This window comes from Rhea americana, unplaced genomic scaffold, assembly GCF_003343005.1.
Source record: "Rhea americana isolate MKP2758 unplaced genomic scaffold, rheAme1 scaffold_85, whole genome shotgun sequence".
Lineage (NCBI taxonomy): Eukaryota > Metazoa > Chordata > Aves > Rheiformes > Rheidae > Rhea > Rhea americana.
This window is the reverse complement of record NW_028187034.1, coordinates 3,214,527-3,226,493: the sequence shown is the minus strand read 5'-3', so window position 1 is coordinate 3,226,493 and position 11,967 is coordinate 3,214,527. Positions and strand designations below refer to the sequence as shown.

At 44.5% G+C, this 11,967-nt stretch overlaps 1 protein-coding gene across 1 annotated transcript; it reads right to left on the bottom strand.

Moving 5' to 3' along the window:
• Window positions 1-834: 834 nt before the first annotated feature.
• On the bottom strand, window positions 835-7,277 carry MB (myoglobin). Its single transcript, XM_085323463.1, has 3 exons — window positions 7,088-7,277; window positions 2,421-2,643; window positions 835-1,726 (listed from the first exon to the last, which is right to left on the bottom strand). The coding sequence occupies exons 1-3, from the start codon at window positions 7,180-7,182 to the stop codon at window positions 1,580-1,582; spliced, it is 465 nt and encodes a 154-aa protein (XP_085179589.1). The 5' UTR covers window positions 7,183-7,277; the 3' UTR covers window positions 835-1,579.
• Between the last annotated feature and the right edge of the window lie 4,690 nt (window positions 7,278-11,967).

Below are 11,967 nucleotides of genomic sequence, written 5' to 3'. Positions count from 1 at the left end.
CAGCTCATTTCTGCTTCAGGGTGGGGAAAAGAAGACAGGAAGATGCAGGCAGCTTGCTGAACTGTACCTACCACTTTGGMTCCCCAATGGGATATCCATTGACACTTGTAAACACAGTGCAGCATGGACCTCAGCAAGACCCAAAGCAAAACTGAAAAAGGATATGGAGACYGAAGCTCATGTATAGAGCACAGTATATGCTGCTGTTGCAAAGCTCCTGCTGGGCTAAGTAGCCCTGCTTTTTGTGGTCTGGAGAGAGCACAGCACTAACTCAGCAGCCAGACTGCTGCTGTGACCTGAGGCTGCTCGTACGTGCTRCTTCTCAGTGCTGCTCTGTTGCCGTGATCTGCGTTACTTGAGAAACCTGCTCCCACTGAAAAGCAGAACACAGTGATTGGCTCCCTTTTTTTGCACAGACAAAATGCAGAGCACACAGAAGGAGTAAATGGTCTTTCCACTGCCACGTCCCCTCAGCTCAGCAGCAGCCGTGACCTTCAGTCAGCGAGTGCTTCCCACAACTCAGAGATGCCAGGTCTAGACYGTTGTTTTGCGTTCCAGTCCAGTAACTAGGTTGTGACCCCATGCTGACATCTGAGATCAGCTCCAAAGCTGAGGTACTGTCGTCCATATGCAAACATAACTGGTATGCATGTGCTGTCCTGAGTTACTTGGGTGAGACAGATTCCATGTGCTGTTCGCTTCATGGACTGGCACTGCAGTATCAGCACTGGCAGACAGATACGTACACAAAATACCATTTGGCCCTTTTACTCTTTTTCCATCTCTCCCACTTCTCACTGAGGCATGCCTACAAAGCAAGGAGCAAACACAACATGGTGGTGCAGGAGTTTTTATTTACTGAGAAACACATAATCTACTTCCCAGTGCAACAGAAATTCAAATGCATAGCAATGACTGCCATAAACCTACAGATCATGGGGAGTACTACTCTTGGTAAATTTATAAACATGAATTTAGCAACTAAYGCAAGTTGCCAAACCAGCACACTCTGAAGACTGACACTAGCTCCACTTACCCCCACAAAGCAAGGTAACACCAGTGATTGCGCTGAAAGCTCTCCACAGTAACCTGCTAACAGTCTCAGCTGGGGAGAGAATGGGGGAATGGGACACTGTGTTCCTGCTTTCCATTCTGACATCCCTTTCCCATCATTTGAGTCAGCCTTTCATCCTCTCATTTCCCTGCAGTCCTCTGTGCTCCTCTTGCTCTTTCACATCCCTTCATCTCTGGTCATTTCATTCCCCTCTAGGCTGAGACTGGGTCTTGGGGAAGGGGAAAGGAAAAGGGATAGGCAGAAGCTCACAGATAACGTCTTACATTATTTTTCCTAAGAAAACRGATTATTTCTTTTGTATACATGAAGCCAGGAAAGTATAAAGATTTATCATGCGCATTACTCTGAGTGCCTCTGCACTGCCTACAGTGATTCTTGGCCTCTCATCAAAGCATTCCCACACATCTTGGATGGCCAATTGTGAGATGTACAAAACAGTGCTGGGGAAGCTACTTTAAGATGCAAGGCCAGGCCTCCAGTGTAGTGTCCTGCTGTGTGTATGTGCTAACCCTGGAAACCGAACTCCTTGTACTTGCTGGCCATGTCGTGTCGGAACAGCTCCAGGGCCTTCTTCATCGCAGCCTGGGAATCAGCCCCAAAGTCTGCAGCGTGCTTTTCAGCAATGATCTTGATAATGACTTCACAAATGAACTGTGAGGAAGGAGAGAGAGAGAGAGAGAAACAGAAGGAACATTCAAGGTTTATTTTCAGAAAATCCATACTGAGAAATAGGTTGCAGAGCCTGGAATTATCTCCGAGCTAATTCAGGAGCCTTTCCCACAGTCTCTGGAGAGACAGTGTGGTCTAGCATGTAAGATCCTGATCTGGGCAGAAGAAACAAGCTCTGTTCCTAGCTCTGACACTGATCTGCTTCATGACCTTGAGTAGACCATGACACTTCTCACTCTTTGTTTGCCTTTTCTCTTAAGGCTGTAGATTCATGCCCTGTGTTTGTACAACACTTAGTTTAGTAGGTCTTGGTCTCCAATGGATCCTCCAGGGCTTATGCTAAAATTTTATACGTCCCTTGTTTCCAGTCACTGACTTTTCTTATATGACATGATTTGCTAGGCATGCAGAGGTTGCATGAACTGGTTTATTATTGTCTAGGGTTGCTCAGACTGCATAWGGTGTTTGGAATGGGAAATCTAAACTTGGAGATTCACATACCATGAGCTGAGCACTTCCTGTGCCTTCTCCTGCCTATACACAGATACCACTGACTTGAGGGAGAGCTCACTGAAGTCCAACTAGACATCAGTAAATAAAAGTGTGACTCTCATACAGCTGTCTTACCCACTTTCACTGGACATCAGACACCAAGATTCCCAGCCCTTTTCCATACCTCCAGATATTTGACAGGTATTTTGTGCTTGGTGGCATGGGATTGAGCCAGGGGTTTCAGCTCTGCCTCATGATTACCCTTCTGCTTCAGAATTTTGCCCAGCTGGGTAAGGACAGTAACTCCATGCTTCTTCAGATCTTCAGAGGCCTTCATCTGATCAGGGGTTGTCAGACCTTTGAACTTTTCAAAGCGTTCCAAGGTCTCAGGATGGTCATGAAAGAGTCTGTAGACAGAAGCAGGGGGAATTGTGAGACCTGAGAGAGCTGCCATCTGGACTAGAGCCAAGGTCTAGCTRCTCTGTGTGTTTCAGTGTATATGGACAGGCAGATGTGTGATAACCTGCTTCCATCCTTAAGGAAAGCTTTTAGCTATTCCCTGCTAGTAGAAGTTACTTTAACCTGKGAACCCTGAAACTTTACATCTTTTCCAAATAGCCACTGTTCACAATCACAGTATGTATATCAACTAGGGGAGCATTTCTTCCCCCTCTGAATGTTTTTCATCCTTCCTCTGGCAGGCTGTTCCATAACCTGATGCTACTAAGTGTGCAAAAGTTTTTTTCTAACTATTTTGTCCAGGCTGCCTTTTATCATTATCAAATGCACCTTGCCTTTCAGAACAAAAGTGTCTGAGATATCTCCCTTCGACTATTGTATCTAGTTCAGCCCCATCCGCTTATACATGTGCTAATATAACCATCCTTATTTTTTTCCTTTCCCTCTGCCTGTGACAGAGATACTGCCCTAAATGTGTCCATCTGTAATGACAGGGTAAGTGTCCTTCTTTTCTCTTTTTCTCCTTTCCTTTCCTTTTCTCTTTTCCTTTCCTTTTCTCTTTTCCTTTCCTTTTCTCTTTTCCTTTCCTTTTCTCTTTTCCTTTCCTTTCCTTTCCTTTCCTTTCCTTTCCTTTCCTTTCCCTTCCCTTCCCTTCCCTTCCCTTCCCTTCCCTTCCCTTCCCTGAAGGAAAAACAAAACCACTTTTCTTCACCCACTCACTCACTCACTCTATTGCTGAGAAGCCAACCATCTCCAGCCTACCATCCTTCTACAGTGAGGTATTGTAATCCCCTATGCTTTCACCAAGACCCTCTTCTCAATCTATCTCTGCACTGACCAGGAGAAAATAGTGTTGAATGCTTCTCACATGCACACAAGGGGAGCAGTCCCTAGCCTTGAGTCCCTCATGTGCAAGACTCAGGTGTGCCTGAACATCAGCTCAGTGGGAGAGCTTACAGTGCCCCCTTCCTTGTGAACGCAGACACAGAGGATCTTGGTTCCTGCCCTTTTCTCCCATCCCTCAGCTAAGGCCAGCTACTGGCACCACAGTTCTGCTGGTGGGCACTACAACACCTCAGAGAGTCCTCGGGAGCAAGTGAATAACAGGAGTACAGGGGCTTCAGACRTGCTGGTGTCATGCCATTCAATGCTATACACAGGCACTTTGTTCTCAAAATAGAAACGAAATCAGGAATGTGGAAGAGTGGCCCAAAGCCAGTCATCTAGTGCTTTTCCCCTTGTTTCTCTGTGCTGCATTTCCTAGGAGATGGGATGCTGACACCATTGGCAATCAAATTAGTAGGAAATTTCACTCTTCTTCTTTGCCAGGCTCCCAAAATCAGGATGAGAAGGGGACACTGGCTGTCCTGGTTATTCAGAGCAGTCAAATAATTTTGTGTTGAGCAATCAGCTCCCTTGTGCAAGCTTCTTTGCAAATACGTATTATACTCTCTGATGGGCATAATCTGACTGGTTGAAGCATTGTCAAAATCAATGGCTGTCTTTACAGAAGTATTCCTGAAATGGSTCACCCAAGCTACTTTAGACAGTGTCTATAGCTCCTGAGCCCAAGACTTTAGTCACAGAACTAGCCTTCCTCTCACAGTTCAGTGGTCACTCACTTTCCCCACACTCAGAAATTTGCTGCTGCTGGGATTATCCAAGAGGTTGTATCTCACCTTGAATTAAATAGTCCTCCTACACTTTTTGGATAAGAGCCAGACTCTCCATCTCATAATGTAATTATAGATTAGGCTACATTAACAAATATCTTAAGAACATGGAAAATACAAGGTGCCCAGACCAGTCTTTGATAGCTTTTCATTTTTAAGGTCTCCGAAGGGATCAAAACAAAGGATTTCTGTATTGATTTTTGTCTTCCATGAGGTGCTGAGTACACCTTTCCTTTTTTTCTGTATCTTTCCGTGGCACAAGTTGTCTCCCACCCAGGGAGATGAAAGAGATGCAAAACCTTGCATCAGGAAATGAGATGGAGTTATGATAGATTCTGTATTTTTGAATAATTCTGAATTGTTAGAAAACAATTCTGTAATTCTGAATTGTTAGAAAACAATTCTCCCTCCATCATGTCTGGCTATGGCTGAATCATACCTGCATAAGATGATATACCCCTGAGACTCTTGAAAATTCTTCCAAGGAGTAGTTTTTATTTCCTTTGGATCACATCCAGTTGAATCAATGTTTTCTAAACATATTCCCAGGATATGACATCTACCTAGGAGGCCTTTAACAAACCACAAGCAGAGACATCTTCCAAACTAAGAGAAGTCTTATGGGCTTTCCTTGGCTTTCTCCTCACTCAGAAATCCCTTGAGGGAACAAGAAATGACATGAATTGGCTGGAGAGCACAAAGGCACAGGACAGGCTGGTGTCATCTATTGATTTGATGCTACGCACTGCCCCATCACACCTGCCTCTTCTTCTCTACTGTGTTACCAAAACATCACAGGGTCCCGACCACTGTGACTAGTTTTATTGCCATATCATGACAGCCATTTTTCTTGTGACTGCCTCTTACTGGGCTGTGAGGTCTTTGGAGGAAAAATAGTATTACCTTTTTGGTCTATAAACTGTTTTTATTGCCTTGTGGCACTTCCAGAGCCAAGCAGCCACCTAATGGAGGTGGACTGGCAAGGAGGGCTCAGGGTCCTGCAGTCTCCTCTAGCCAATGTAACATACCTGCTGTGGACCATATGAGGGGAGAGTTGTCACATTGTCACCCAGCTGCCCACCTCCCTTACTCCCCTTCAAATTGCAGCAGAACTGGGCCATGATAAAGGACATACATAAAACAGTCCCCTTGCTTTGRGTCATCTTTGAAAAGGCTTTGAATGGACTACAGATTTGCCAGTTGATATGGTCTCCTCTCTTTAGCTGTGCTTGAGATAGATAGGAAATCCCCCAAGCAAGAGCATGCCATACCCCCACTGCTCTCCTCAGCATCTACATCTTCTAGTAGATTGTGCTGAGCACAGACTAAGGGAGAGATCTGGACTGTGTCCTTAAAGTACYGATGGGAGAATACCCACACACCTTTTACCCAAATACTACAGATTTACAAAATGAAAACACCAAAAATCTATCTGTATTCAGCACAAGAGTTTGTTTTGTGTTATACTCCACCTACAGAGACTGTCAGCAGATAAACAAAGCAAAGGATCGCAGAGGCAACAACAGGTGAAGATCCCACTGTTCTTGCCTTCAAAAAGGGCATACCCTAGTAATTAAAATCCACCCCGGAGACCTTCCATTGGGAAGGATTTCAAGGACATTGACATGCATGTCTGTAAGAAACTACAGAAAAGGACACGGGAATAAACTGCTCTCTAGGTCAAGCAGGGCCAGGGCATAAAGTCACAGGTTTAAACGCCAGCAAACGAGATTTAGGTAGGACATTAGGAAAAGCTCTTCACATGTAAGGAGAGAAAGCTATTGAAATTAGTTGTCCTGTGAGAAGTCTATGAGTCTCCATCCCTGCAGGTCTTTAAAGATACACTAGGATCAAGTGTCAATCCCATGGGTTTTTTCTGCTCTAAGCCAGGAGGCTAACCACTGTAACATCCAGACCCCTTCCAGACTGCATTTTTGTGTCTTGCAGCTGCTGCCCACAGCGTTTTCCACACTGGGCATCAGGAGTGCAAATACAGCATGGAGGCAGGGGTCCTCTGAAGTGGAGATCTCACCAGAGCTCCCACTCTGACTCCAGAATCACAGAGAAGAGGAATAAGGGAAAGGATGTGCCTCATTTCAGACCTAGATTTCAAATTCCTCATCAGCTAATACCCAAGTTTTGCAATGCAGATTTCTAGGGGGTCTGGCCAAAGGGTAGAAAAGGATGGGCAGGGCTCTGCCAGGAGACACTAAAGGGAGCAGAAAGAAAGACTCAGGTAATTCACAGTCAATTTACTGAAATTAGAGATTCCAATAAATTTGTCATAGAGGTGATTTTTCCTGTCCTTTCCTTCCCTGCCTCCCCAAAGCTTTGATACAGAGCATCTGGAGGCCCAAGACACACAATTCGCTTCAGTATGTCTTGCCACTATGTTTGGGTAATGAAAATCCAAAGCAGAGCTTTAGCAGCAGGTTTTGCAAAGGGAGCAAAAAAAGTCCCACAGTCTTTTCAAAGCAGGCCTGCTCCTCTGCCCATGGACAGATGGAGAGACAGAAGCACAGTCGCTTTACACAGTGAATAATTTTTAACCCAGAAACCATAGCAATGGGAAACCATAGCACTGCCCTGTAAGAAAACAAGCAGTTAAAATGAACATAGGAGACACATGAACACAAGGTTCAATACTAAATAGATACCTTCATTGGTCTCTCATCAAAAGCTCTCAGCTTTACTCTTAGGACCAAGTTTTCTCGCCTACCTCATTAAAACTGCAAGCCCATGGCCTGCGATGTCAGTCTCCACCTTTCCCCAGATGGTCAGAACATGCTGCCATTCCTGATCGCTGAGTCCCATGGTTTGCTGAAGGGAGGTGGAGATGTGGGGAGACTGTTTCCCGGAGTGCTACCTGCAGCTGTTTCTCTTTCCCAAAAGGGTTGCTGGTGAGCTCACCCACAGGATTTATATCACCTCCTCACAGACCTACACTTGTCAATCACAAGTTGGACATCTTACTCCCTTTTAGGCTTGTCTAACCTAATCAGCCTCTCTTTTTTTTCCTAGGAAGCTATTTCGGGCCAGGTGCTATTGTGGGTGCCACCGTTGGCAAAATTTCTGCTTTTCGTATTGGACTGGCACATGTCCTGCTTTAGAGAGAAAGGGCACTGCCTAAACACAGTGCCAGGAGCCTGTCCTGGGTTTTTATCCCAAGGACCCAAGAGACAGAGTCAGACTATTCAGCAAGAGATTCCTGAACAGCACCGTCATCTGCAAGGCCTCCCCCGCCTCCCCTTGGCCCTGCACTGCCAAGGGCAGACAGGAAGAGGTGCTAGGCCATCTGGTAGTGTCAGCTCAGTCTCCTCGAAGTCATTTMCTTTTCCCTGTTGATCTTATTTTTCTTTTATCCTTTGGTTACACACACCATTAACTTGTAGAGAAAAATACAGTGTTAAAAGAAACATCCTCAAGAGCAAATCACATCCAAAGTGGCCCAAGCATCTTCCTACCTCTGCAGGAGGGAGGAAAGTGATGAAAACTATAAGGGAGCCAGTTACCCTACACCTGCCTGCTAAGGTTCTTCTGCCTTCCTCTCCAGGAAACATCCAGTATTAGCCACCAGCTGAGATGGGATATTGGAGCTGATAGACCTGCATCTGAGCCAGGAGGGTAATTTCCAGTGAGCTGACCCATCCAGGCCCAGAGACAGTAGGATATGACATGGCTTAACTCAATGAGTGCCCAATGAGGGGCTAAGGTCTCTAGCTACCTCTGTCAAGCCAAATATTGGTGTTGGGAATGTATGTACTCACTGGGACACCTCCCAGCCTTTCTCCTCCAGCCTTCCCCAGAACTGATAACGGCCTGACACACCAATGGTTGATTAATCCTATTCAAGGCTAAAGGCTGACTGAATTCACAGTGTATCTCAATAACAAAACCAGTTAACTCTGCTGTCCAGATGTTCGCACACAATTCTGGACAGGAGGCACAGGCTGCAAGCCTTGACAAGACAGAAATGTCAGTCAAGGGATAAAGACACCTGCCTGGGACTCACGAGAGCAGTATTCAATCTCCCAGTCCCTACCACAGCACTGTACAACCTGGAGCAGATCACTGCCTCTGCTCCCCATCCATCCTCTGCAACATCACAACAGTTGCTCTGTTCCAGTATTGCAAGTAAAGAGAAGTGCCTGTGTACAATAGAAAGCAGGTACCTACAAGGATCTAGGGATAAAGCCTAACATCCCTCAGAAACACATAGTTTGAAAAGGGTAGGAAGACTAGGAGAAGCCAAATAAAGCTATTAGCTGGTGTCCAAGCCTAAAGATAAAGAGAATTTTGGCCATTATATTTAGCAAGTATGTCAGTCAACTAGTAACCTTGCAGTCCTCCTCTTCTCTCTCCTCTACATAGCAGTTTACTTCAGATYCAGAAATCCATATCCTAAACACTTCAGAGCCAAGGGTTCACTCTGATTTATTTTTGTAAACCACATGGCATTTCACATTATCCAAACTAAGCTAAATTGATGGAAAAGAGTTTTGAAGTCCTCCAGTTGATTCCTGTGTGTTGTTCTCTACAGCTGAGAGCTGACTAGAGAGATCACAGTCCTGCAGCCTCACTCCTCAAGCACTCATACTATTAAACAAGCATTTGGACTGCTCCAGCCTCAGCCTTGGGTAGGATCCTGAATACTGACCTTACTGTTTTACATACGTTTCAGACGTGATAGAAACATACTCCTGGTATACACGAGGCYGATGCTTTTGCATTGAATTTTGTCATACTACCCAAGTTGAAATTACTCTGYTGCCATAATAACTTACTTTAAATTTGGTCAACTCTCTTTACTTCTTCTCTGCAACTTCTCTATAGCTTTCCTCAGGGCTGTGGAGCTAACAATTTCTTTATGTATATTAATGTTAAATAGTGAGAAGGCTTAAAAAGAGTATGAGATTACATACTGTTTTTTTTTCCTTTTTTAAAAAAAAAAAAGTGAAATATAGTAATGAAATGAAATCATAAACTCTTCTGCCTAGAGCTTAAATAAATACATTCTTAAAAAATACTAAAAGTTTTATAGCATACCAGACTATGTCTCAGCCCTGCAGCTATAAAAAGAATATAACATTTTAGCATCTACAGTCCTCTCCTCTTCCCCTCTTGGTAGAATTTGTCACTTGCAAAAGACATAATTATCTAGATGAATGCAAACTACTGAAAGCCAACATGTTGGCCATCTCCTTTAAAAAACACTGGATGATTGAATAGTCTTTTTAAAATAATGACAATACCATATCCACACTGATACACTAAACACTATAGCATGTTACAAAATGAGCATAAAAGCGTTGTTAATATTTTCAGCTGCAGAGTTGTATCAAACTTCACCCCCTTCTGCACATCATCCATGCTCTCTGACACGAAGTCRGCATGTTTACTGCATTTCAAAGTCTCCAAGATGGACCACAATCAATCCAGCACCCGGTGAACGTTTCCAAGCACTGCAAGCACCACAACCACTGAGTATCCCCAGCCTGGCTCTGTTGGCCAGGGCTTGCTACCATCTAGTGGTCATGGGCGACAGAGCCACAGGGAAGAGAGGCCACATCCAAAACTCCTCCATCTCCAGCTGCAGGGGGAAGGCCTTTCTCCAGGGCAGATGAAGGAGGAAGGGGACACACTATCACAGAGGGCGTCAGAGCGRCAGATTTCTTCCTGGCATGGGCTGGCACGGCTGGATCAGTTGTCATGCTCCAGCAAGGGCCAATGGCACACAGCTTTCCAGATGGCAGCTGATAACTTGGGGCTCCCTCTGGCAAAGTGCAATCACACAGTGGTAGCGAGATCAGAAAGCAGACGAGTATCTCCCTTGTCCCAGAAATGCACCCAGGATTTTGCAAGTTCAAGCAGGGAGGTTTTCAGTAGCCAACACTTAGCCAGGATCAATGTCAAAGTAATTACAGAGAAATAAGAGCATCTCAGTACAATGTGGAATTGCAAAATCCAAATGCCAGGAACATCATAGGACTCTTGTCGCAGTTTGGTGACAGATGGTAGARCTTCTTTAATGTGCTTATTTTCAGTTTGCTGTATAATGATGGCTTATTTTTCTGGAAAAGGCCTCGCGTTCGGGCAKCAAGGCTCTGAGCTCTTTGTTTAGCCGTGCCTGTAGCTTTGCATCAAGATGGTGGCAGGTAGAGGAGGCTGCTCCTTTCCCCCAGCTATTGAGCACTGGTTGATGGTGTAAGAGAGAATCCAGATAGTGGGATAAAAGCATAGGAAAACTCCATGGAAAATCAGCAGAGCCACAGACCAGGCTTTCCTAGGGATTGCGTGGGACTGGTCTCAACCCAAGAAGTCACTAAAAGCTACTGTTCTTTAAGAAAGGACAAACCCCCCACACACTTTTATCCCCAAAGGGCACAGTGAATAAGGGAAGAGTCATCTAAGGCAAAACSATGGAAATAATCATGTAATACTTCACCTCTCCTGGCTTTTTCCTCACGGATGGTAAAGATTGGCATAGGCACTAATGAATTTAGAACATACATCTTTGCAAATGGAAATGCTGCTTGTTGTTCCCATTTATGAGCGATCAAAGAAGTTATGAGACTTACTCAAGTCCGCAAACAGTGCCAGTGAATGAGCATGGACTAGATCTGAGGTATGGTTTTAGAAACACCAGCTGTTTGTTGGTCATTAATATGAGGCCCTGCCACACAGGAGGAACTGGAAGGCATGGTAGGAATTTCATACCAGCAACAGGGAGCGATCACTTCCAACTCTTTTAGGCCGCATTCAAACCGTCTTAAGAATATCACTATTGTGAAGAGCAAAATTTAGCTACTGTCTGTAAAACGAGCATCCCAGAGCCAAACAGTCCTACAAATTTCCTTGTCAGTTAATATAACATATCTACAATGATTTCTAGCCCTGTCTTTTCTGCAGTCGGAACTGCTGAATGTAAGAAAAGGTATACTCAAGAAAGAGACGCTAGKAGAAATCATGGATATTTTTTCGTTTGAGGTATGTTCATGAAAATGCTGTTGGAGGTAATGGGAGAGATCTTACAAAAAGAGGTGCATTTTCCTCAAARGGAACAGCTCAAACTATCGTGTCTGTTTAGACATTACAAACTGATCAGAGGAATGAACATATTTTTTGATTGAAATGTTTTTTATTTAATGAATTTTCTCCACAGAATACAATAAAAAAAATCAGAGCAACTGAGTTCTACGGCTCTGAGTGACAGCCACGGCCCCAGCTCTGCTGTTGTATAAAGCGTAGCATGGCGTAATTATGGTGTACACTTGTCTGCCAGGGGAGCAGTCAGTGGGAAGGCCAGTTCTCAGAAAAATCCAGGCATGTTACATAACTATAAATTACATAATTATGTATTGCATAATGCTGGGGAAAAGGCCCTCTGCAAAYTCCCAGGATTGGTCTCCGTTAACTCAGCTTTGGTTTCTATGGCATTTTTTTTGTGATACACAGCTTCTTCTAAGGAAATCATTTGCACTTTCTTTCAGGAGCCTGTAGCTCAGTCCATGCAAACAGGCAAAGTGTTGGATCTACCAGCAGTGGCAAGCCAGAGAGGTAAATGCAATGGCAACTGGATCTTACAGCCATAACAAAACA

Bases quoted from the DNA above. Each gene is read 5' to 3' on its own strand.
- MB (XM_085323463.1), bottom strand. From the start codon at position 7,182: ATGGGACTCAGCGATCAGGAATGGCAGCATGTTCTGACCATCTGGGGA. The intron at 2,644-7,087 runs GTAGGCGAGAAA...TTCTGTCTACAG, and splicing joins GGGCTTGCAGTTTTAATGAG to ACTCTTTCATGACCATCCTG. The intron at 1,727-2,420 runs GTATGGAAAAGG...CCTTCCTCACAG, and splicing joins TACCTGTCAAATATCTGGAG to TTCATTTGTGAAGTCATTAT.